Genomic DNA, 24,448 nt, shown 5'->3' on the forward strand with positions numbered 1-24,448 from the left:
ATTGTAAAATATCTACATGCTAGAATATCACAGAGCCATTAATAAATTGTATTATTGAACATTAGTGGCATGTTGCTAAGTAGGGAAAAATTAGCATAATATAAATGTAGATGTCCTCTGTTTTAGTTAAAAATGATTTGCAAAAGAGCTAGAAAGAAATATACCAATATTCTAGCTAATAGTGACTATTGCTGCGTGAGACTATTTGTGGTTGTTATATTAATAGTGTCTATTGCTGCATGAAATTATTTGTGGTTGTTATATTTCTTCTTGCTGTCTGTATTTTCTTTCTTTTTTCTCTAAACAAGATGTATGTAAATATTATAAAATAAGAATAGGTACAGAAAAATATTCACATCAGATTTTTTTGTCAGTAGGGAAAAATGCTCATATTTTAGTCAAATGGCATACAATTCTATGGCTAATTTTCAAAAGTAAAATTTGAAACTGGTTGATAGGCACCCAGATTTTGGTATAATACTGATATTGAAAGATTCTATCCTGCCCCTCCATTAGTAGACAGTGTAATTCTTAGTTATTTTTTTCTATAGCAGAGATAATTTTGCTCAATCTACTGTTTTGCCTTTTGCTGTTACAGTCTAAGATTCACTTCATTTGAATGAAAATTTATATTCAAATCTGTAGCTTACAGGACTTGCCTATGCATTGGAACTGGGGCTTTTCCTTTTTATAAATTGAATATAAATAAAATGAAGTCAGAATTTATCAAAAAGTGATACTAATCTGTCCTAACACTTATTTTACAATGTCAGAGTGAATTTATTTGCAATCTGCAGAAGTTCAGCCCTGAGTTTTCAATAGTGAGCACGTTGGTAGCCTGACTGTATCACCTACATCAGGCATTCCCAAATTACCTGGGAGCTTTGAAAACTCCCCAGGTCCCAACTCCAGAGAATGAATCAGTATTAATTGGTCTGAAAGTGAAATCAGGATTCATACTTATAACTATTCCCCAGGTAAATATTAAATGTAGTCAGAATTAAGAATTTCTAGCCTATGTGGAGAAAAGGGAACCCTCCTTCACTGATGGTGGGAATGCAGTTTAGTGCAGCCACTGTGGAAAACAGTATGGAGATTCCTCAAAAGACTAGGAATAGACTTACCATGTGACCCAGGAATCCCACTCCTGGGTATATATCCAGAAGGGACCCTACTTCAGGATGACACCTGCACCCCAATGTTCATAGCAGCACTATTTACAATAGCCAAGACATAGAAACAACCTAAATGTCCATCAACAGATGACTGGATAAAGAAGAGGTGGTATATTTATACAATAGAATACTACTCAGCCATAAAAACTGACAACATAATGCCACTTGCAGCAACATGGATGCTCCTGGAGAATGTCATTCTAAGTGAAGTAAGCCAGAAAGAGAAAGAAAAATACCATATGAGATCGATCATATGTGGAATCTAAAAAAAACCAAAAACAAACACACAGAACAAACAAAACATAAATACAAAACAGAAACAGACTCACAGACATAGAATACAAACCTGTGGTTGCCAAAGGGGCAGGGGGTGGGAAGAGATAGATTGGGATTTCAAAATTGTAGAACAGAACAAGATTATACTGTATAGCACAGGGAAGTATATACAAGATCTTATGGTAGCTCACAGAGACAAAAATGTGACAATGAATATATATATGTTCATGTATAACTGAAAAATTGCTCTCTATACTGGAATTTGACACAACATTGTAAAATGACTATAAATCAATAAAAAATGTTAAAAAAAATACTGAAAAAAAAAAGAATTTCTAGCCTAAAACATGTATCTTGGTTTCTGAGGACGTTGATGAGATACTTTTTCATAACTGTTTAAACAATGAGCTATGTTATTTATATAGCACTCTGAATGATTGCAAATTAGTCATGTTTTTTATAATCCTCCTTTGTGTGTGTGTGTGTGTGTGTTGGGGGGGCATAAAACAGTGCTGGCTTATTAAGTTTCCTAATTAAAGGAAGACAACCACCAGCAGGTTCATTTCACATACAATATCAAGAACATTTCATCCAAACAAACATGCTCAGAGTACAAAGATCTTTCCCATAATAATTAATTATGAAAGAGGTTATTGTTATTTTCTAATAAGAAAACAAGAACAAGAACAAAATTCTCATCCAAAATACCCATACAGTTATCCATACGGATTTGCACAGCTCCTTTCATTAATACTTCTCCCAAATTAGCACTAGTTAACAGCCTAACAATGACTCCATTCATGCAAACTTTTTTGTTCAATTCCATGCACCTTACTTTTACAGCTTGCCATTCCAAATATTTACACTTCCTCTAATGAGTAATATAATTGAATGTCCTAACTCCTCATTTCTTTCTTCCTTATTCTAGTGTGCCTCAATCATTTGACACATTTGACTAGTATTTCTATCTCTCCAGGCACTGTACTTCATACCCCATTTTTTACCATCCTCCAGCATCTGTCTATCATTAATTCAATTTACAGAAACATTAGAGCCTCTGAATGGGTTTAATCAGCACACAGGAGGTGTTTGCCTGTATCATGAAGGTGTGAATAAAGCTCTAGCTGACTGTAGTATCACCAAGCATTCCAGGAATCCACCTGGATGTAACACCTGGCTATGAAATGCAATGTGTATGCCTGTATCATCTGTGAGAAGAGGTCAAGCAAAACGATGTCAAATATGTGGAGAATGTAATTTCATCAAGCATGAGTAATTATTTTAGTAAGTCATGATCTCTTTTAAGTTCAACAAAGTAACATTCTCCAATTTTGCTTTTGGAGTTCAGACTACCTGCTTCTAGAGTTGGGTTGGTTAATATATGAAAGTTTCCAGGTACCAATAGGCTCTGATACAATTTTTGGAACCTGACTGATGTGGCCAATAAGTGGCTTTTCTTTTGTACAGTGAACTACTTTAAACTGCTCCATGAGAATATTAATTCTGTGGCAGAGTTAACTGCATGTGATCAGTCTTCAACTGAGGATTGATATTTCTCACTGTTTAAAATGAGATCTCTGGAGGAAGGAATATTCATGGTTCTATTGAGTTAGTACTCCACCACAGCTCCTAACACATCGTCATAGAGGTTCAGTGAGTATTTGTTCATTGCTTTATTCAGTCACTTACTAAACATCTTTCACACCAAACTCTGCTGGGCTCAGAGATATCTTCACTAGCCATCTCTTTCTGCTGTCACCAAAATGTGATTTCTATGGCAAAGTGGGATAACAATAACTTACTGAACTCTTATTGCACTACTCTCTACCTGTATTATCTGACTTAATTTTCTTAACAATCCTTTGGGTTGGATATTATTATCATCCTCTTGTTACAGGCAAGGAACCTGATTCACCAAGAGGTAAATTAACTTTGCCAAATGCCATACAGCTAGCCAATGGAGAACTTAGGTCTCAACCCAGGAAATGTTAATCCCTCAACTTCTGTCTTAATCACCACAATAGCTTTTAAAGAAATTAGACCAATGAACACACCACCAAGCTAAACTATTAAACTTCTAGAAAGTGAATGCCTCGATTACCTAACATAAACCACTTTCTGAGAGAGTTGTTTCATAACATTAACGTTCATATCATTAGATATGCTATGAAACTGATGAAAAGTGTTCCGTGATGTCCAGGAACACTAGCTCTGCATGATGTCAATAGGTATCAGGCTTGGAGATGACTGATTAAAGAAAGCTAATCAGTTTGGGAGGTTAGCGTTTTGTTGCTTGGCTTTCTTCTTTCATTTTTTAAATTGTCATCTCTGAACTTTTCATTCTACTTTTTGCAGAACACCCCATGCCCCCAGCCACACAGAAAATCAGACAGACGGAAAGACACACACACACACAGACACAAAGATACACACACTCATTCTGGAAAGTACTGATCGATGTAACAATGAATTTGAAATCCTGTTATGGCAATAATCTTGTTCATCAATCCTGGAAGCCCCGCTACTATCACTCATTGTTTTTTCTTGTTAGTGTGCTGGAAAATGGCAAAGACAGAGAAATCCATATAAATAAGTAACTGATGCTTGATTCTGCCCATGCTTGTGCTATAGTAAAATCAAATAACCTCAAGTAAATAAGCAGGGCTCATTAAAACTAACATAATTTGAGTCCAGCTCACCAAAATATATATCTATCTAATCTGGTGAAATCAACATTTTGCTAATGTTATGAAACAACTCTCTCAGGAGTGGTTTATGTTAGGTAATCAAGGCATTTGCTTTGTACAAATTTAATCGTTTAGCTTGGTGGCATGTTCATTGGTATAATTTCTTGAAACAGTTATGGTCAAATGAGTACATGATGATTTTGCTTTCTTTGTATCATATTAGATAATCTCCACTAATTTTCATTGTTTTTTCCAGGAATTTCATATTAAAATGGTATAAAGAAGAATTTTCCACTAATGCTACCAACCTACTTAAGGATTATAGAAATAAGGGAATTACAGTGGAAGAACATACTGTTTTCCAGTTTTGAAAGCCTCACAGTTACTGTAAATCTTTTCAGTTGTTTATTAGACATATTATGCAAGTCAGCTTGGCTCACTTTTCAAATTATGTTCAGAATCCAATACTGCCCACCACTTGCTGCTGCGGGCTCTGTATCCACTGCTACATCCTGGCCTAGTCTGCCACCATTTCTTGGTAAACTGGTGTAATAACTTCCTAACTGGTCTCTCTTACCTTCTTATAGTCTATTTTCCACACAGCAGTTACAGGAATCTTTAATAAAAGGAAATTAAATCTCACCATTTCTCTACTCAGATCCCTCCAGCTCTTCCATTACATTCAATGTGTAAACTTCACACTGTGGCCATTAGGGGCCTTATGGGAAATCCGGGTCCGTCCTCTCTAGGCCATTTTCTTTTGCCTCCTTTCACAGTAGGAAATATTGCAATCAATCCGACCTTCTTTTGTTCCTTGTTCTTCATAACCTTGCTTTTATCCCAGGGCCCTCCACTGAAAGAAACCACATTCACACAGACTTCCCTTTATGTGCCCTAATCTTGATTTATTTTTATTCATAATTCTTAGGAAGTATTACTGGAAATTACATGATTTGTTTTTCTCCCTCTTTCTGTTTCCAGAGGTCAGAGACTTTCTCAGTTTTGTTGTTGCCTTTAGCCCAGAATCAAGAGCAGTGCTAAGAACATAGCAGGTGCTCTAAGAATATTTGTAGAATCAGAGGAATGGATAAAAGACAAAGAGGATATTGACACACATATCTTTGGAGAGTTTGCTGTAGACTTTGCCCATTACTTTTCTCTCCATGATGTCATTCTTCAACGTGATTTTTCTCACCTATTAGAAATCATTACCTTGCTATTTTTCCTCACTGAGGGCCTAATCTGATTATGTTCCTCTTTTTTTTTTCATTTATGTTGTGTTGACAAACCTTTTTGTAGAGCATTTAAAGACCTAATAGTCATCATTCTTCTTAACTGGTAGGAGGCTTTTCTAACATTACTCTTCTGTGAAGTCCTCCCTGATACTCAGTCATTGAGATGCTGCCTCCTTTCTATTATTATAGCACTTTGGTTATAGTTCTATTCATACTGTTTACCAGATGATGATAATTGCTATTTCTATCTGTCTTATTCATATTGCCAAGCACATACTATGTACTCAATGATAGATAGCTAAATAAATGGTGATTGGGTGAATGTGTGGAAGGATAGATGTGGATAGAATAAATACCAACACACTGACACAGTGGAAAGGGGTTTATCTGCAGAATTTGCTTAGTTGAGGGTTGACTGTGTCCAGCTCCAGCAATACCCTCACTGTGACTGACTAGCATCAGGACTTCAGAACCAACACAGTATTAGGGAGAAGTAGGCAACAAAGGAACAGCAAAGAATTGCAGTCTGCATCTTCGTTATCACCATGTTCTGACCACTGAATAAACCATGTATGGAACATAAGATTTATTTTTCACAGGAAACTTTTGGTGGAATAATAATTTTAAAAATCATGGAATGTGTTAGCAGTCAGAGATCCACTTTCAGGTACTAACTCTATCCCTAACTAGAAGGCTACACACCATCCATGCCTTAGATACCTGATCTGTGAAATGGAGATAGCAGTATTACAGTTTGATTTCTTCTTGTGATGTCACTAGAGATTATTTGAACAGGATGGAATTAAGAGTTTTTGTGAGATGTAACTAAGAAAATATATGTTGGTAGTGATATATGAATTATAAAGTATGAAAATAAATGTAGATGATGATGATTGAAGTATAATTGGCGTACAATATTATTAGTGTAAGCTGTACAACATAGCGATTTGACATTTGTATACATTGTGAAATGATCACCCCAAAGTCTAGTAACCATCTGTCATCATTCAGAGTTAATACACTAATGACTATATTGTCCTTGCATATCCTCCCAGTTTATGTATTTTATATCTGGAATTTTGTGCCTCTGGACCCCCTTCACCCATTTTGCATCCCACCAACTTGCCTCCTCTTTGGCAACCACCAATCTGTTCTCTGTATCTATGAATCTGGTTTTTTTTTTTTTGCTTGATTCATTTGTTTTAGATTCCATATATAAATGTAATTATGTGATATTTGTCTTTGTCTGATTTATTTCATTTAGCATGATATCAATGTTGTCCATCCATATTGCCACAGTTAACAAGATTTCATTCTTTTTTATGGCTAAAGAATATATATATATATATATCTCACTTCTTTATCCATTCATCCGCTGATGGACACTTAGTTATTTCCATATCTGGGGTATTGTAAATAATGCTGCAATGAACATAGGGGTACATATATTTTTTCAAACTAGTGTTTTTGTTATCTTTGGACAGATACCCAGAAATGAATTGCTGGATATGATGAGAGTTCTGTTTTTAATTTTTTTGAAGTCTGCGTACTGTTTTCCTTAGTGGGTACACCAATGTACATTTCCAGCAATGGTGTACAAGGGTTCCCTTTTTTCTGAATTCTTGCCAAAACTTGCTATTTCTTGTCTTTTTCGATAAAAGCTATTCAGACAGGTGTGAGGTGATATCTCATTGTGGTTTTGATTTGCATTTCCCTGGTGATTAGTGACATTGAGCATCTTTTCATGTGCCTGTTGTCCATCTGTATGTTTTCTTTGGAAAAATGCTTGTTCAGATCGTCTGCTCATTTTTCAATCAAATTTTTTTTGATGAGTTGTATGAGTTTTTAATATATTTTGGATATTAACCCCTTATCAGATATATGACTTATGAATATTTTCTCCCATTCAGTAGGTTGCCTGTTACTTTTATCAATGATTTACTTCAGTGTGCAGAAGCTTTTTAGTTTGATATGGCTTCTTTTGTTTACTTTTTGCTTTTATTGCCCTTGCTATTGAAGTCAGATCCAAAAAAAAAAAAAAAAACATAAGACTGATATCAGAGAGCTTACTGCCTGTGTTTTCTTCTAGGAGTTTTATGATGGATCCATCTTAAGAGGGTTTTGTTTATTTGTTTGTTGCACATCGTATAAGACAATGCTCTAATTTCATTCTTTTATGTGTTTATCTATATAGTATAGGATAATGTTGCAATTTCATTCTTTTGTATATAGCTATCTGGTTTTCCTAACACCATTTATTGAAAAGACTCCTTTCTCCATTGTATATTCTGTCCTCCTTTGTCATAAATTAATTAACCACATGTGCTTGAGTTAATTTCTGGCTATCTGTTCTGTTTCATTGATTTATGTGTTTGTTTTTGTACAAACACTCTACTGCTTTGATTACTATAGCTTTATAGTGTAGTTTGAAATCAGATAGCATGCATGATATCTCAGATTTGTTCTTTCTCAAGACTGCTTTGGCTATTTGGAGTCTCTTGAGGTCCCACGCAAACTGGAGAATTATTTGCTCTAATTCTGTGAAAAAATACTGTTGGAATTTTGATAGGGACTGCATTGAATCTGTAGATTGCTTTAGACAGTGTGACACTTAAAAGTCTTAATTCTTTCAATCTATAAGCATAGAAGATCTTTCCATTTATTTGTGTTCTCTTCAACTTCTTTCATTCATGTCTTACAGTTTTTAGAGTACAGGTCTTTCATCTCTTTGGTTTAATTTATGCTTAGGTATTTTTTTCTTTGAGGTATAATTATAAGTGGGATTGTTTTTTAATTTCTCTTTCTGATAGCTCATTATTAGGGTATAGAAATACAACAGATTTTTTGTCTAGTCATTTTGTATCCTGCAATTTTACTGAATTTATCTATTAGTTCTAATAGTTTTTTGGTGGAATTTTTAGAATTTTCTAAGTATAGTCTCATGTCATCTGCAAATAGTGACAGTTTTACCTCTTTCTTTTCAATTTCGATGCCTTTTCTTTCTTTTTCTTGCCTAATTACTCAGGCTAGAACTCCCAGTACAATTTTAAGTAGTGGTGACTGTGGGCATCCTTGTCTTGCTCCTGATTTTAGAGGAAAAAATTCCAGCTTTTCACCATTGAGATACTAACTGTGGGTTTGTAATATATGGCCTTTATTATGTTGAGGTTCATTCTGTCTGTAACCACTTTGTTGAGAGTTTTTATCATAAATGGATAATGAATTTTGTCATATGCTTTTTCTGAATTTATTGAGATGATCATGTGATTTATATCCTTCATTTGTTAATGAGGTTTATTATGTTGATTGATTTGTGAATGTTGAACCTCCTTTGCATCTTTGGAGTAAATCACAGTTGATCATAATATATGATCTTTTTAATGGATTATTGAATTAGGTTTCCTAGTGTTTTGTTAAGAATTTTTGCATCTATCTTCATTAGGGAAATTGGCCTATAATTTTCTTTTTCTTTTTTTCTTTGTAGTATCCTTCTCTGGTTTCAGTGTCTGAGTAGTGTTGGCCTTTTTAAATAAATTTGGAAGCATTCCCTCCTCTTCAATTTTTGGAAAAATTTGAGAAGGATAAGTGTTAAATCAGTGAATGTTTGGTACAGTTCACCAGAGAAACCATCAGGTCCTAGACGTTGTATCAGCTGTAACTTCTCTTCTTTTATTTCTGTTTTATTTATTTGAGCCCTTCCTTTTTTTTATCTTGGTGAGTCTAGCTAAAAGTTTGCCAATTTTGTTTATCTTTTCAAAGAACCAGCTCCTATTTTCATTGATCTTTTCTATTATCTTTTTAGTCTCTATGCTATTTATTTCCATTCTGATTTTCTTGTTTCTTTCCTTCTACTAACTTTTGGTTGTGTTTATTTTTCTTTTTCTAGTTTATTTGGTGTAAAATTAGATTGTTTATTTGAATTTTGTTTGTTTATTTCTTTAGGTAGACATGCATTGCTATGAACTTCCCTCTTAGAAATGCTTTTGTTCCATTCTATAGATTTTGCTCTCATTTGTCTGTAGGAATTTTGTGACTTCTCCTTCGATTTTTTTCTATGACCCAGTTGTTGTTTAGACACATGTTGCTTAACCACCATATACTTGTGGTTTTGTAGTTTTCTTCATGTAATCGATTCCTAGTTTCATACTGTTGTGCATCAGCAAAGATGCTTGATAGGATTTCAATATTCTTGAATTTATTGAGACTGTTTTGTGGCCTAACATGATATATCCTGGAGAATGTTCTATGTGTACTTGAGAAGAATGTGTATTCTGCTTCTTTTGTATGGAATGTTTTGTATATATCTATTAAAATCATCTAGTTTAATGTGTCATTCAAGGCTGATATTTTCATATTGATTTTTTATCTGGATGATCTATCTATTGATACAATTTGGGTGTTAGAGTTCCCTACTATTATTGTATTGTATTATTTCTCCCTTTAAGTCTCTTAATATTTGCTTTACATATTTTGGTGCTCCTATGTTGAATGCTTATATATTTATAGATATTATATCCACTTGTTGAATTTTCCCCTTTATCATTATGTAATGCCCTTAGTTGTCTTTTATTTGAGTTTTTGTTTTAAATTCTATTTTGTCTAATGGGAGTATAACTATACAAGCTTTCCTTTTGTTTTCCTTTGCACGAAATTTTTTTTTTCCATCCCTTTACTTTCAAGTTGTGTATGTTCTCACTTATAAAGTGAGTCTCTCGTAGGCAGCATATAGATGAATCTTTTTATTTTAATCTATTCAGTCATTCTATGCCTTTTGATTTGAGCATTTAGCCCATTTGCATATAAAGTAATTATTGATAGGACATTTTGCTAATTGTTTTCTGGCTGTTTTTGTAGTTTCTCTCTGTTTCTTTTTTCTTCTCTTTCTCTCTCCCCCTGTGGTTTGATTATTTTTTTAGTATTATGTTTAAATTCCTTCTCCTTTTCGTTTGTATCAACTATAAGTTTTTGTTTGGTAGCTACAGAGAGGCTCACATATAACATCCTGTGTACATAACAGTCTATTTTACATTGATAACAACTTAAATTTTGGCACACTCCAAAGCTCTACACTTTTACCCCATTATCTTTTATCTTTTTGATGTCACATTTTATATCTTTTTGTTTTATATTCCTTAATTAATTTTGTAGTTTTAGTTAATTCTATTATTTCTGTCTTTTAACCCTCACACTAAATTTATAAGTGATTAATTCATTACTTTTTCTATATGTTTACCTTTACCAGTGAGATTTTTATTTTATATGTTTCCTTCAAGGGAAGGAATCTAATTTAGTACTTAGTTTCAGGCTGAGTAGAAATCATGCCTTTAGGCAGCATCTTTTAAAGTATGCAAATATATATAATCCTCTGGGGTTGCAATCCTAAATCATACTGCTCTTAAGAGACTTAAGGGTGGCCTTGGGTGACAGTTACAAAAATCAGGGCTCCAGGTAAGTGTATAAGCTACTGCCAAGTTGTAGCGTGGCAAAGGGAGTGCACAAGGATGCTATCTCCCTATGTGAACCCCTCCTTCCCTGAAAGTACTTCCATAGCCTCTAGGTGTGTAGGAAGCCTTAAGTCAGTTGCTCAGGCTGAAGCTCTAGCATAAATAAATACTTTTTCTCACAAGAAGATGGGGGTATGTTTCAGTGTTTCAGTCTGCTGTCTTTGCAGTGCCCTGAGGGTGGTAATCTGCCAAGAACTGACTCTGATTATTTGTTACAGGCCAGTGGAGACCAGGAACCAGCCCCCTTGGCCACCAGGGTTAGATGATCAGTAAATACCACCAGGGCACCTGCTGGCTTTTGTGAGTCAGCTGGAGAGTATAGGAAGCTGGGCACTCTTGCCGGCTTTAGGAAAAGAGAAACTGCCTTGACTGTGCCTGACTGCAGGCTTCAGTGATGCAGTGAGAAAGTGCCTTGTTTGTACCTTTGTGCTCACTTTAGAAGACAGCAGAATGCTGTGACAATTCATGTTCCCTGGCTCCAGATAGCAAGTGAGGGAGTATTACGTATGTGCTTTCCGGTATCAGCAAGGCAGAAGGAGAGTGCAGTGACTTCTTGCCCTACCTGCCCTAGCAAGCAGCAGGAGGGTCTGACTTGTGGGCCTTTGCTAGCAGGGTAGGTAGAGAGTGCAAAAATGGTGTCTACCAGTGCCTCTGTCTCTGGAGAGCGTTTCAGCTATCCCCTGTCCTCCTAGCAGATGCTTTAAGATTAGCAAATGAATCTCCTTCACATATATTCTAAGCACTTTTTAAACCGCTGTTTTTGTGCAGAATCTTGGAGTGAATGAGACTGCGTGCAAGCCCTTTAAAAGGTGAATCCTAGTTCCCTGTGGTCTTTTGGGCCCCTTGAATGTCTTCCCATTTGTTTACTAAGCCAGATGTTTTGGGAGCTTGTCTCTCTGGTGTAGATCCCAAGTGTTGGGGTGCTTCATGTAGGGCACAAACCCATTGCTCCTCTGAGAGAAATGCTAGCTGAGGAAATCCCTCCCAGTTGGATGTCATTGAGCTAGGAGTGGGGATTTTGGTGAAACTGTCAAATGTGGTCTCTCCTACCTGTCTCAGTGTGGTACTTTTATCTTTTGTAATGGTGGAGCAGTTCATCTAGTTGTCCGAGGAAACTGTTCCATATGGAGCTATAGATTTGGTGTGTCCCTAGGAAGAGGTGAGTCCAGGGTCTTCCTATGCTGCCATCTTGGACCTGATTTATTGTTATTATTTTAGTCTTCAGCCTCAAATATTCTGGCAGTCCTAAAACATACTATCTTTAGTAACGTATGGGAAGGTTATACAATTGTAAGTAAGTGGAGACCAACTAATACGATCACTCACATATACTTAAAATTGTTCAAGAGTTGCATTATCCATTTCCAGATGCTTAAGCAGTTACAATACAATGTAACAACATAATGAAATAAAATAGCATTATAATGAAAAAAAAAATGAGGTAGGGATCACATTAAATCTTTAGATTGCTTTGTGTACTATGTTCATTTTAGCTACATTAATTTTTCCAATCCAAGAGCATGGGCTATCTTTCCAGTCCATGAATCATCTTTGATTTATTTTATTAATGTTTTATAGTTTTCAGCATATGTCTTTCACCTCCTTGATTAGGTTTATTCTTAGGTATTATTTTTTTATATGATTTTAAGTAAGATTTTTTTTTTTTACTTTCTCTTTCTGATATTTCGTTGTTAGTGTGAAGAAATGCAATAGATTTCTGTATATTAATCTTATGTATACTGCTACCTTGCTGAATTATTCATCAGATGTATGAGTTTGTGTCAATTGTTTAGGGTTTTCTACATAAATTTTCATGTCATCTGCTTATAATGAGAATTTTATCTCTTTCCTTCCAATTTGAATACCTTTTATTTCTTTTTCTTGTCTGATTGCTGTGACTAGAACTTCTAATATTATGTTGAATAGAAGTGGTGAGAGTAAGCATCCTTGTCTTATTCTGGAATTTAGCCAGAAGGCTTTCAGCTTTTTACCACTGACTATTATGTTGGCTATGGGTTTATCACAAATACTTTTTATTACATTGTGATGTTCCCTCTATACACATTTTGGAAAGAGTTTTTATCATGAATGAATTCAAATTTTATCAAATACTTTTTCTACATCTATTGAGATGATCATATGATTTTTATTTTCTCTTTTGTTGATGTGGTATATCAGATTGATTGATTTGTGTATGCCTTTTCTCTTTCTTGATGATATTTTTTAAAGCACAACCTTTTAATTTTGATGAAATCCAGTTTGTCTGTTTATTTTTAAGGGTGTATGTCTTCCTATCCTTCAGCTACTGAAGAGCAGCAATAGTTCCATTTGTCATAATCAAAATTATCCTGTTATCTACTGTACCATGAAGTTGTTAGATGGTTTTGTTTTTTAAAAGTATTTTTTTCTTAATTATTAAACTTCCTGATTTTAGGGTACTATCAATTGCAAGAAGCATCATCAAATTAATAAGCACTTTTAGGAAAAATGTGTTGCTACCATCTTAAATAAATACACGAGCTGTTTACCCATCCTGATTTCAGAAATGCTAAAATGTGGGGGAAAGGCATTTTAAGATAAGAAAATATGATATATATTTGGTGTACCTCAGTGTTATTGCTTAAATTACTCAGTGTAATAGGAATTTAATTGATTTTTTAGCACACGGGTTGAATTTTGCACAAATAAAACTCTGTGTGCTTGGTAAGAACCAAAACATATTGGTAGGTTTTGTTTATATTTCAGATGATCCTACTAATGGAAAAGGGTTTAGGTTTCTTATTCAAAATGCAGTGTGGTTCTCTTCATTGTCACTCTCACATGATGATTGGTATTAATACTAACTGCATTTTTTCCTAATTCTGCTATTTATTATACACACAAACTTTTGGCAAGAATAACAGAAAAAAAAGGTCAAGGAAGAGGGGAAAACTCCCATTCCACTACGAAAATAAAGAGTAGTTTTCACATTCTTTTCATACTGTAATTTTTCACTTTGTCCTTAACTTTAAACTGTTTTATGAAAAGCATATTTAAAATAAAATATATCAAAATAGGAAAAAACCTAGCTTTTTAGCTTACTATTATATTTTAAGCATTTCTGTATGTTGTTCTAGATGTGTTTCAGCTTTAGATGCATCCGTTACTGATTCGGTGACTTTGCCATGCTACTGAATTTCCATATGCCTTTGTTTGTTTATTATTAAATGTAGGTAAAACTTATACACACTTCATAGAATTGTCATAAAGATTAAAGGAAATTATACATGTAAGATTTCTAGCTCTTAGTATGTACTCAGCAAATGTTAACTGTCAATCAGTATTAGTTATTTTTAATAGGTCTAGGTATAACTCTAAATGCCTAGAGCATTTTAACATAATTAGTAATTAACTGCATCCTAAGACATAATATGACCCGTCCAGTCTTAGTTCATACCACTGTTCATAACCTGATACTGGTAGATGTACATGGGCATCATATGTTATAGCAGATTTTAAGCATTACTAATAAAAGAAACTAATGCATGTGATATAAACAAAAATTTTTTATTCTGTTATAATATTATCACATGATTAAACTCTTGAAAATGTATGTATGTATAGTTGTCCATGTCAAAATTCATTTTTGATAGGTATTAACAAATTGAATAAAATAACTAAAACATTTTCATTTATTTGAAAAGACTAAATATTTAGGAGTCTGTCTGGTTTTGAATTTGAAGAGTTAGTTGAATCACCTAGAACACAAATTTTGTGAAGCATGTCAACAGTTCTTGGTTATGCTTACATCTACCATGGATATTTCCTATTTTATACTCTTTTACATCAATTATACCTTGTTCATTATTCATATAAATTCTTATGTGTAATTTTTATTTCAGTATCTTACCCTTTTTGACTTGGTAATCACCATATTTCAATGTTCTCACTCCTTTTTTGCAGTTGTGGTTTCATTTCAATCTTCTTTTTCATCTCTCTTGTAATGTTTGTTATTTCTTCTGTGATTTCTCAAACTTCTTACCCTCTTCAGTCAAATTCACATTTATGAAATTTTATAAATTTTAAGAAAATAAATGATCAAAGTCAATACTTTTAATTAAGCAAATAAATGTTTTATATTTGCTTTCAAAAGCAAAATTCTGTTGAATTCTTACAAATATCTCTGTCTTCAAGTTCAAAAGAGATGATGTGTCCAGTAGAGTTTGCATGATTTTAATTTTGTTTTCAAAAAGTTGAAGTACATTAAATAACAGAGATACATTTAATTCTTATGGAAGTTACTGTAGTGTTGGCATCAACCCAATAACAGGCAAGCTTCCCTGTTATTACATTTTTGTGCTTATTTATTGGATGCATGGGTCATTTAAAATTATACTTGGTTAAAACTTGGGAAAACATGAATAAAAAGAGATTAGTACATTTAAAGAGACAGAAAAGGAAGAAGGATGAAGACGGATGTTATTTTCTCTTTCTCTTTTCTAGCCCTAGGAAAAGATAAGGATTACACTGATGAATCAGAACACGCTAATTATGACCGTTCTCGCCTCATTAAGGACTTTGTTCCCAAAAGTAATTCTGAACACAAGACAAGATTGCCTAAGGTAACGCAAACTAAACAGTTAGTCATTTGAAGACTCTAATGTTTAAAATTATTCAATTCTTTTCCATTTTAATCTATATTGTGCTGGAGAAAGTAAGAACATCACACAGGTTATATCTTTAAGGCTCAAAAGTGGAAATTTATGTGTAGACATCATATTCGTTTATGTTATCAAACAGAATTTTACAAACAATCTGAAATATAAAATTATTTAGTAATGTTTTCTTTAGGGGTTTATTGCTTCTTGAGTCTTGTTTTTTGAGAGGCATCATGATTAATGAAAACATGGATTTTAATATCAAATGAACCAAGATTTGAATTATAGTTCTACTACTTATAGTTGTAATAATTTTGGCAGGTTAAACTCACTAAGCCTTGTTTTCATCATCCGTAAAATTAGAATCATGTATGTGCTTGAAATTTTTTTCTTCCAGTTTTATTGAGATATAATTGACATGCAGCACTTTATAAGTTTAATGATTTGACTTATATACATCAGTAAATGATTACCAGAATAGGATTAGTGAACATCCATCATCTCATATAGATGTAAAATCAAAGAAACAGAAAAAATACGTGTATTTATATATTTCCTCATGATGAGAACTCGTAGGATTTACTCAACAACTTTCACATGCAGCATACAGAAATTTTAGTTATAGTCATGTTGAACATTATATTCCTAGTACTTATTTATTTTATAACTGGAAGTTTGTACCTCGTAACCATCTTCATCCAGTTCCCCTTTCATTCCACTCCCCACCTCTGATAATCACAAATCTGATCTCTTTTTCTACAAATTTATTTGTTTTTGAAGTATAATTGTCCTCAACTCTATGTTGGTTTCTGTTACACAACATAGTGATTCAGTATTTCTGTATGTTTCAAAATGATCACCCTAAGTCTAGTTACAATATGTCACCATATAAATATATTACATGGTTATTGACTATATTTCCCTACACTGTGTGTTTCATAGCCAGGACTCATTTCTGTTGCAACTGGAAGTTTGTACCTCTTAATCTTCCATACCTATTGCTTTCTTCTCCTCATCCCTCTCCCCTCTGGCAACCACCTGTTTGTTCTCTGTATCTGTAATTCAGTTTCTGTTTTGGCATATTTGTTCATTTTTTGTGTGTTTTTAAATTTCACATGTAAGTGAAATCAGTGTTTGTTTTTCTCTATCTGACTTATTTCACTGAGCAAAATACCTTCTAGGTCTTTCCATATGGTCACAAATAGCAAGATGTTATTCTTTTCATGGCTGAGAAATATTCCATTGTGTACATATACCACATCTTTATCTATTTAGCTCTTAACAAGCACTTAGGTTGCCTCCATATCTTGGATATTATAAATAAGGATGCAATGAACATAATGCCTATATCTTTTCTAATTTGTGTTTTTGTTTCTTCAGGTAAATACCCAGGAGTGGTATTGCTGGGTCATATCCTAGTTTTATTTTAAAATTTTTTTGAGGAATCTCCATGCTATTTTCCATAGTGGCTACACCAGTTTACATTCCCACTGACAGAGTACTAGGGTTCTCTTTTCTCTACATCCTGGCTGACACTCGTTATTTATTGTCATTTTGATAATAACCATTCTGACTGTTGTGAAGTGATATCTCATTGTGGTTTTGATTTACTTTTCCTGAAGATTAGTGATGTTGAGCATCTTTTCATGTGTCTTTTGGCCATCTGTATGTCTTCTTTGGAAAAATGTCTATTCAGAGTCTCTGTCTGTTTTTTAATCAGATTATCTGTCATTTTTGATGACGAGTTATCTGAGTTCTTTATATATTTTGGATATTAATCCCTCATTGGAAATATTGCTTGCAAATGTCTTCTCCCATCGAGTAGGCGCCCTTTTTATTTTGTTGGTAGTTTCCTCACTGTGCAAAAGCTTTTTAATTTAATGTAGTTTCATTTGCTATTTTTTGCTTTTGGTTCCCTTGCCTGAGGAGACAGATACAAAAAATATTGCTAAGATTGATGTCAAAGAGTGTACTGCCTATATTTTCTCCTAGAAGTTTCATGGTTTTAAGTCTTACATTTAAGTCTTTAATCCATTTTGAATTTATTTTTGTGCATGATGTGAGAAAGTTGTCCGGTTTGATTTGTGTGTGTGTGTAGCTTTCCAGTTTTTTCAACATCATTTATTGAAGAGGCTGTCTTTTCCCCATTGTGTATTCTTGTCTCATTTTTATAGACTAATTGGCCATATGAGTGTGGATAAACTTCTAGGCCCTCTATTCTGTTCCACTGACGTATGTGTTTACTTTTGGGCCAGTGCTATACTGTTCTGATTACTGTAGGTTTGTAGTTTGACATCAAGGAGCATGATACCTCCATCTTTGTTCTTTCTCAGGCTTGTTTTGGCTGTTTAGCATTTTTTGTGTTTTCATGCAAAGTTTAGAATTACTTGTTTTAAACCTGTGAAAAATGCCATTGGTATTTTTGATAGAGAGTGAATTGAATCTGTAAATTGCTTTGGGTAGTATGGTCCTTTGAACAATATTAATTCTTTCAATTCGTGAACACAGTATATCTTCCTATCTGTTTGTGTGGTTTGTGTGGTCTTCAGTTACTTTCAACAGTGTGTTACAGTTTTCCAAGTATAAATCTTTCACCTCCTTAGTTACATTCTGAAGTATTTTATTCTTTGTGATGCAATTGTAAATAGGATTGTTTTCTTAATTTCTCTTTCTGATAGTCCATTGTTAATGTTTAGAAATGCAATGGATTTCTGTATATTAATTTTGTATCCTACAACTTTACTGAATTTATTGATAAGTTCTAGTAGTTTTTTGGTGGTATCTTAAGGATTTTTTTATGTGTAGTATTATGTCATCTGCAAACAGTAACAGTTTTACTTCTTCCTTTTCAATTTGGATTCCTTTTATTTATTTTTCTTATCTAATTGTTGTAACTAGGACTCCCAATATTATGTTGAATAAAAGTGGTGAGAGTGGGCATCTTTGTCTTGTCCTGGTCTCAGAGGAAATGCTTTCAGCTTTCACTGTTGAATATGATGTTAGCTGTGGATTTGACATAAATGGGCTTTGTTATGTTGAGATATATTCCCTCTGTACCCGTTCTGTTGATCATTTTTATCATAAATGGATGTTGAATTTTGTCAAAAGCTTTTTCTGCATCTATTGACACGATCATATAATTTTTATTTTTCAGTTTGTTAATGTGGCAATATCACTTTGATTGATTTGCAGATTTTGAACCATGCATCCCTGGGATAAATCTCATTTGATCATGGTGTATGATCCTTTTAATGTATTGTTGAATTCTTTGATGACTACATGAGAGAACCATCTGAAAGTATCTGGAGCGTAGTAAAAGCTGAATATACGGAAGGTTTTTATAACAACTTGGAGGTTTAGAATACCTCACTGAAATCATAGTTCCTCAACAGATGAATAACTGGATGGGGTTTAGTTTTAAAAAGCCCTGGTTCCAGCAAACCCACCATCCATCAAAATGATTCTGTGGATTCTTTAAAGCATCTGTCCGAATGTGGTCATCCAACACCAAATACCATCCCCTTTTGATGCTTTCCAACACAAAATCTGACTCAGTCGAAGCTTACTTTTGTTTTTGTTTCCTATTGATTAAAGTGGGAATTCCTTTGTAAAATAAATTTGGATATTAAGTGCAATTTAACACAAAGAATGACTTAGCTTTTAGTTGTCACTGTATGGCCAATAATCACTTCCTTGGAAATATCTTTTTCTGTGATGTTTGATTTGGTTTCACCTGGATTAATTTTGCAAATCCCCTCATTAGTCACCATCAATGTGTAAGTGAAGAAATATGCCACAGTTTAAATATTACTACTATAATGATTTCAAATTGTAGCAAATAGATGCCAAACTTAATGCTTGTGCCAAATTTATTTATTCATTCCTCTTTGGTTTGGTTTTGTTAAAGGGGGTTACTATTTTGTGCTGGGAATTCATAGGTTATATTCACACATCAAGGGTTTAACTCCCTGTGTTTACTTCATCTGCCTCCCTGTGTCTGTCTGTCTGACACAGTGGATATTTTGAGAGTCTCTGTTACCTATAAAGCATTGTTCCAAATGACCTGAGCCTGAGACAAGTTATAAGAAAAATTGGGAAAAAGCAGATGTTGTTCTTTAATGTGTTTACGGCACCAGTGAATGGGAGGACAGACACAAAGTGCTTCAAATAATTAGAAAATGAACTAAGATTAAATAAAATTTGTATTATCTGCCTCTCCAGAATTTACCACATGCCACCAATGATACCCACCATTTCATTTCTGTGCTATGGCAGCCATTTTCCAAGTCTCACTTTGACTAGATGTGAACTTTAGAATGTTAAAGAAGAAATAGTTAAACCTGAGTGCATGTTTTGTTTTTGACATAAAAGTAAGAGAATGTTGTGTGGTGATGGTAACATACTATAGTTGTTCAATCCAAGAAATCCTAGTCTAATGTCCTGTCAGTCCTATTGTGCTTCTACTCAAACTAGAAAATATAATGCATTACCTCCTTGTTTTTGGATTCACTCTTCTAGCTTCTATCGAAATATGTCCACTTTCATCCATTTCATAGGTTAGGGTGCAGCACAAATCACACTTGAACAAATGGTTCCATTATGAAAAGAAAAAAAAAGATGTTCAAAAGCCGCTTCTTGCTTGCAAAGCTTGCAAAATAATCTCCTTAGATATTTTCTTTGTGTTCATTTGCCACAGAGAAACTCAAAAAAGCAATGATCTATATTTCTGCTGTTCGACCTGGTATCTGCGTGACCCTTCAATTTATAACTTTGCTGACATTCCTTTTATTCCATCCCATCATTTGATATGCATATATATATATGTGTGTGAGAGAGTATATAAAGTTGGATCTTATAAAATGGCAATATTCATTCATTTGTGACCTACAAAATAGCAACTTTCATATGGTTTATATTAACCATGTATTAATATAAATGTATATAATTGTGTGGTTGAAGCTATGTGTCTCACACATTATTTGCTTCAGATAATGGTGCTGGTTACAACCAGTCCCATGTATATTATGTATTGTAACTGATATGTTATTTCTTCACAAAAGTTACTTGATTGCAAAGGGACCATTTTAGAGATGACAAAGCAAGTTTATTAAGAGTCAACAGGAAAAGAGCAAAACTCACAGAGGAAAATAATTCCTAATGTAAACTACATTGTGAGTCATGACAAGTACTGGAGTACAGAAAGCAAATAGCGCTTTCTAACAGGATTTTCCATCAGTTGTAATCTACATTCATAGGAAATAACTGCAAATCTGCCAAGGCGATATCTTACGTTAAATTTATTAGGAAATTCTGTTGAGGTCATCAACTGTAAAAACAAACAAATCTAGAAACCCATCTGACCAGTTTACTGGTTAGTGTGTACATAGACTTTACATATACTTGAGAACTTGGTTTGTCAGCCACTGCGCAAACATTTCCTGAATGATCTTGAGTCAATGTGGTGAGTTTTATTTTGATCCTATATCCATTGCTTATGCTAATTTTGTGAACCAAATATCTTTGTAAATTATTACAGTTTATTCTAGAATTAATCTTCAGAAAAAGGAATTGTATCTTTAGAATATTTTACTTTAAATCATAAACTTCTAGCATGTGTCATTTAACTAAAATTCTTCAATATTTTAGGAATTAAACACATCTTTGATACTGATATCTAATATGATGAAGTGATGTTGATAAGTTAACAGGACTTATTTTTTATTTATTTGGAACCTGCTGAGAGCAAATTTTGACACTACAGGACAGAGAAAGATGGCAAACATGGACAGGTCTTGTTGTTCAGGTAGTGGGGTGCAGTTCAGGAGGTGGGCATGAATATAAAGAGAAGAAGCTAAGAGGCTCTAGAGTTTTTCAGTGAGACTTTGCAGCTCATCCCACCAAGAGGCAGAATCTATTGAACTGGCCTTGGGCCTTACCTTGGCCAGTAGATTGCTGCAGGAGTGACAGCATGCCAGTGCTGAACCTTGAACCCGAAAACTCCTGCCCTTACGTTCTTTCCCTTGGGACTCTGCCTCCACCGTGTGAACAAGTAAGAGCTATCCTGAAAGAGGATAAGGCCTTGTGGGCCAGAACCTGGTGAGTTCGGTTGTCCCATCTGAGACAGAGATGTGAGAGAATCCAGTGACAAAGACCAGGAAACTCAGACCCATGAGAACGTCTTGCCAAGACCAGAATAAATACCCAACTGGGCTCAGCCCACCCACAGAATCATGAGCTAAAGAAAAATTGTTTGGGGACAGTTTATTTCTCAGCAATAGGTAATGAAGCCTTTACAGCCATAAAGGATAAAGGATAACATATTTGCTGATACAAATAATTGTTAATATAAATTGAATTTTTTCCTCACAAAAATGGAAAGATTTGCAAAATTGTTCCTAAGTTTTCTACAACATGTTCATATTATCCATTTAACTCGACAGAGCCCAAGTAGATTTCAGATGTTGCAACCTAAATTGCACAAAATCTAGGCATCTATCTAAAATTTTCTGAAATTATCTTTTTTTAAACTCTGGTTACAAAAATGCTTTTTTTGGTACCATTAAATCGTGCAGAATTCTAAGATTACCTTCATGAACCATATGTGTATTGTTAGCAGTGTCAAAAACATCCATTAAAAATGGTGTAGAAATAACTTTTTAAAGGCAAGTTTATTCCCTTTTTAATATTTTGACAAAAAGGCTCTGTCACACCTGTGTGGACAAGAAAATTGAGGGAGCAAATTTGTAATGTAATGTAGGAAAAGGAACAATTCTATAAATTCATAGACTAGAGCACCTGGGCTGACTGCAAGCAAAGTTCTAGAGGAGAGAGAGATTGTTTTTAAGATAGTTTGGGGACATTTTGCCTTTCTCTGTCTCATTAATATAGAGAGTACTGTGAATAACACTTGAAGATAAGGTCCTATAACCAGCTGGATGATCTCAGAAATAAAATTCCTTTCTCCATCAAGGAGGCATGTTCTACACATCAGTTGAGGCCTCTAGATGTGGACAATTTACAGGGAATGTCTATAATTAATCTAGGTTAAAAGGGGCAAACCTGTGAAGAAGAATCCGTGGGTTTTGTAGTGACATTAATGAAGAGTTTGCAGCTGCTACCATCCCTCAGGATGCTCAGAATAACTACAGATGTTGCCAGTAATGAGTCTGGGAATAGAAGTCTATATTCCAAATTACAGTGACTTCTCTTCTTAAAGGATGCTAGTTATCAAATCAGACAGGAGGGAGGTCATAGACTAGGAAAATCTTGATATGAATATTTTAGCAGCTCATTAAATTTAAATCACAAGGCCATTCAATTTGACTGTGTCAACTGCATTGGCAGATGGTGTTCATCTTTAAGCTGGTAATGGGAATAATTACTAAGATTGGAGACAGATCATATAATGGTGAAGGGACAAGGGAGGTGGCCCCTGTTAGTTTTCTGCAGTGGACCTTTCATGTGGACGTTGGCAACTATTTAACTTGTCTCAATGGTTCTTTATCTCCAAATCATGTACAGGTATTAATATTTTGAATTTGCATATTTTCTGCAGCAGTTGTGAGATAACAGCAACTTAAACTACTATTTGCATTTATTGAGAGTTAGTTTCTAAAGAAAATGTTAACATTTCTCTAGCTTTAGAACGTAAAGTTATACTTTTTATATTTAATACTATCGTGGAATATAGTATACTAAATATTTCATTTTGATATAAAATATGGGACATACAGCAAGTTATTTTGATTTATTAATCTTTTTGACCGGCATTGTAAATTTATCTCCTTGCCTAGTATTAAAAAGAATCCCTTTCAAGCAGCCCAAAGGATGCCTGGTTGTCTGTAGAATCTGATACTGAGGAGGGCATTATCCTCCCTGTGGCCATAGGAGGCAACTCCCTCCCTTGTGCCATTTAACTGCTTACCCTGACCCTCGGAAGCCCTCCCTTGCAAATGGTGAGGACATGTTCTACAGTGATTGATTGCTCGTGTATTTTTTCCAGAAGATTTAGCCAGAATCCCTCTACATTATCTGTGGATTGCTTAAACCCAAATGTCTGTGTGTGTTATGATAGAGGAAGCATTTCAAGTCACAAAGAAATACTGATCTTTGAAGAAATGTGCAAATGTTCTCACAATAACTGGTCAATTATTTGGTAGGAATTAAAATGTTTTCAGATGCCTAGCTCACATTTTACACCAAAATGAAGAGCTAAATAGTTAACTAATTCAAAATTAATATGTAAAAATAAAATAAGCAAGTTTTTTGTTTAATCACAGACTAGAAAAATAGCTTTTCTAAATGACTCCTCTACACCAACAATAAAATTAATCATGGGCATCTTGATAGGGTTGACGGTTTAGACACTAACCAGTTAAAATTATAATAAAATTAAAAAGTAAGAGATAAACTCAAGATGTGGTGAGAAACTGACATACTGGATTATATATGCAAAGGGTGGTTAATTTCCTTAATTTGCAAAGACATTAAAAAAAAAGTTGATAAATGCAAGTGAAAGAATCATGGAAAAAAAGTTTAACATGTAAAATGATTAGCAGTATCAGTAATTACAGAAATGCAAATGTAAGCAATGCCATTTTAAACTAAATTATAAAAAATGTTAAAATAAAATCTGAAATTGACACTAGAAACTATCACTTTTACTTCTTGCTAGTAGGTACGTTTATTGATCCAAATTTTCTGGAAAATAATTTGACATTAAGGATTAAAAGCCTTAAAATCATCTTTTCCTTTAACCCAATTCTAGGAATTTGTCCAGAGAATGTAATTAGATATTAGCCCAAAGAATTATGTTTAAAGATATTTGTCATGCTGTAATTTGTGAGGGAGTTGGGAGGAGCAAGGATAAAGCACTTGTATGTTCAAGAGTAAAAGATGAAATTAAAAGTAGTGCTGCCTTCAAACAAGGTGCTA

General features: G+C 34.0%; 1 protein-coding gene across 3 annotated transcripts in view; it reads left to right on the forward strand.

The window, feature by feature from the left end:
* The window catches only part of ANO3 (anoctamin 3), a 357,402-nt gene that overhangs the window by 178,532 nt on the left and 154,422 nt on the right, over positions 1–24,448 (forward strand). For all 3 annotated transcript variants that reach the window (XM_072969684.1, XM_072969685.1, XM_072969686.1), the window contains one exon: positions 15,360–15,478. In XM_072969684.1, the coding sequence (XP_072825785.1) occupies positions 15,360–15,478 (119 nt within the window). The remainder of the gene's footprint in view (positions 1–15,359; positions 15,479–24,448) is intronic.

The sequence above is a fragment of the Vicugna pacos genome, chromosome 10 (assembly GCF_048564905.1).
Source record: "Vicugna pacos chromosome 10, VicPac4, whole genome shotgun sequence".
In the NCBI taxonomy this organism is placed as follows: domain Eukaryota; kingdom Metazoa; phylum Chordata; class Mammalia; order Artiodactyla; family Camelidae; genus Vicugna; species Vicugna pacos.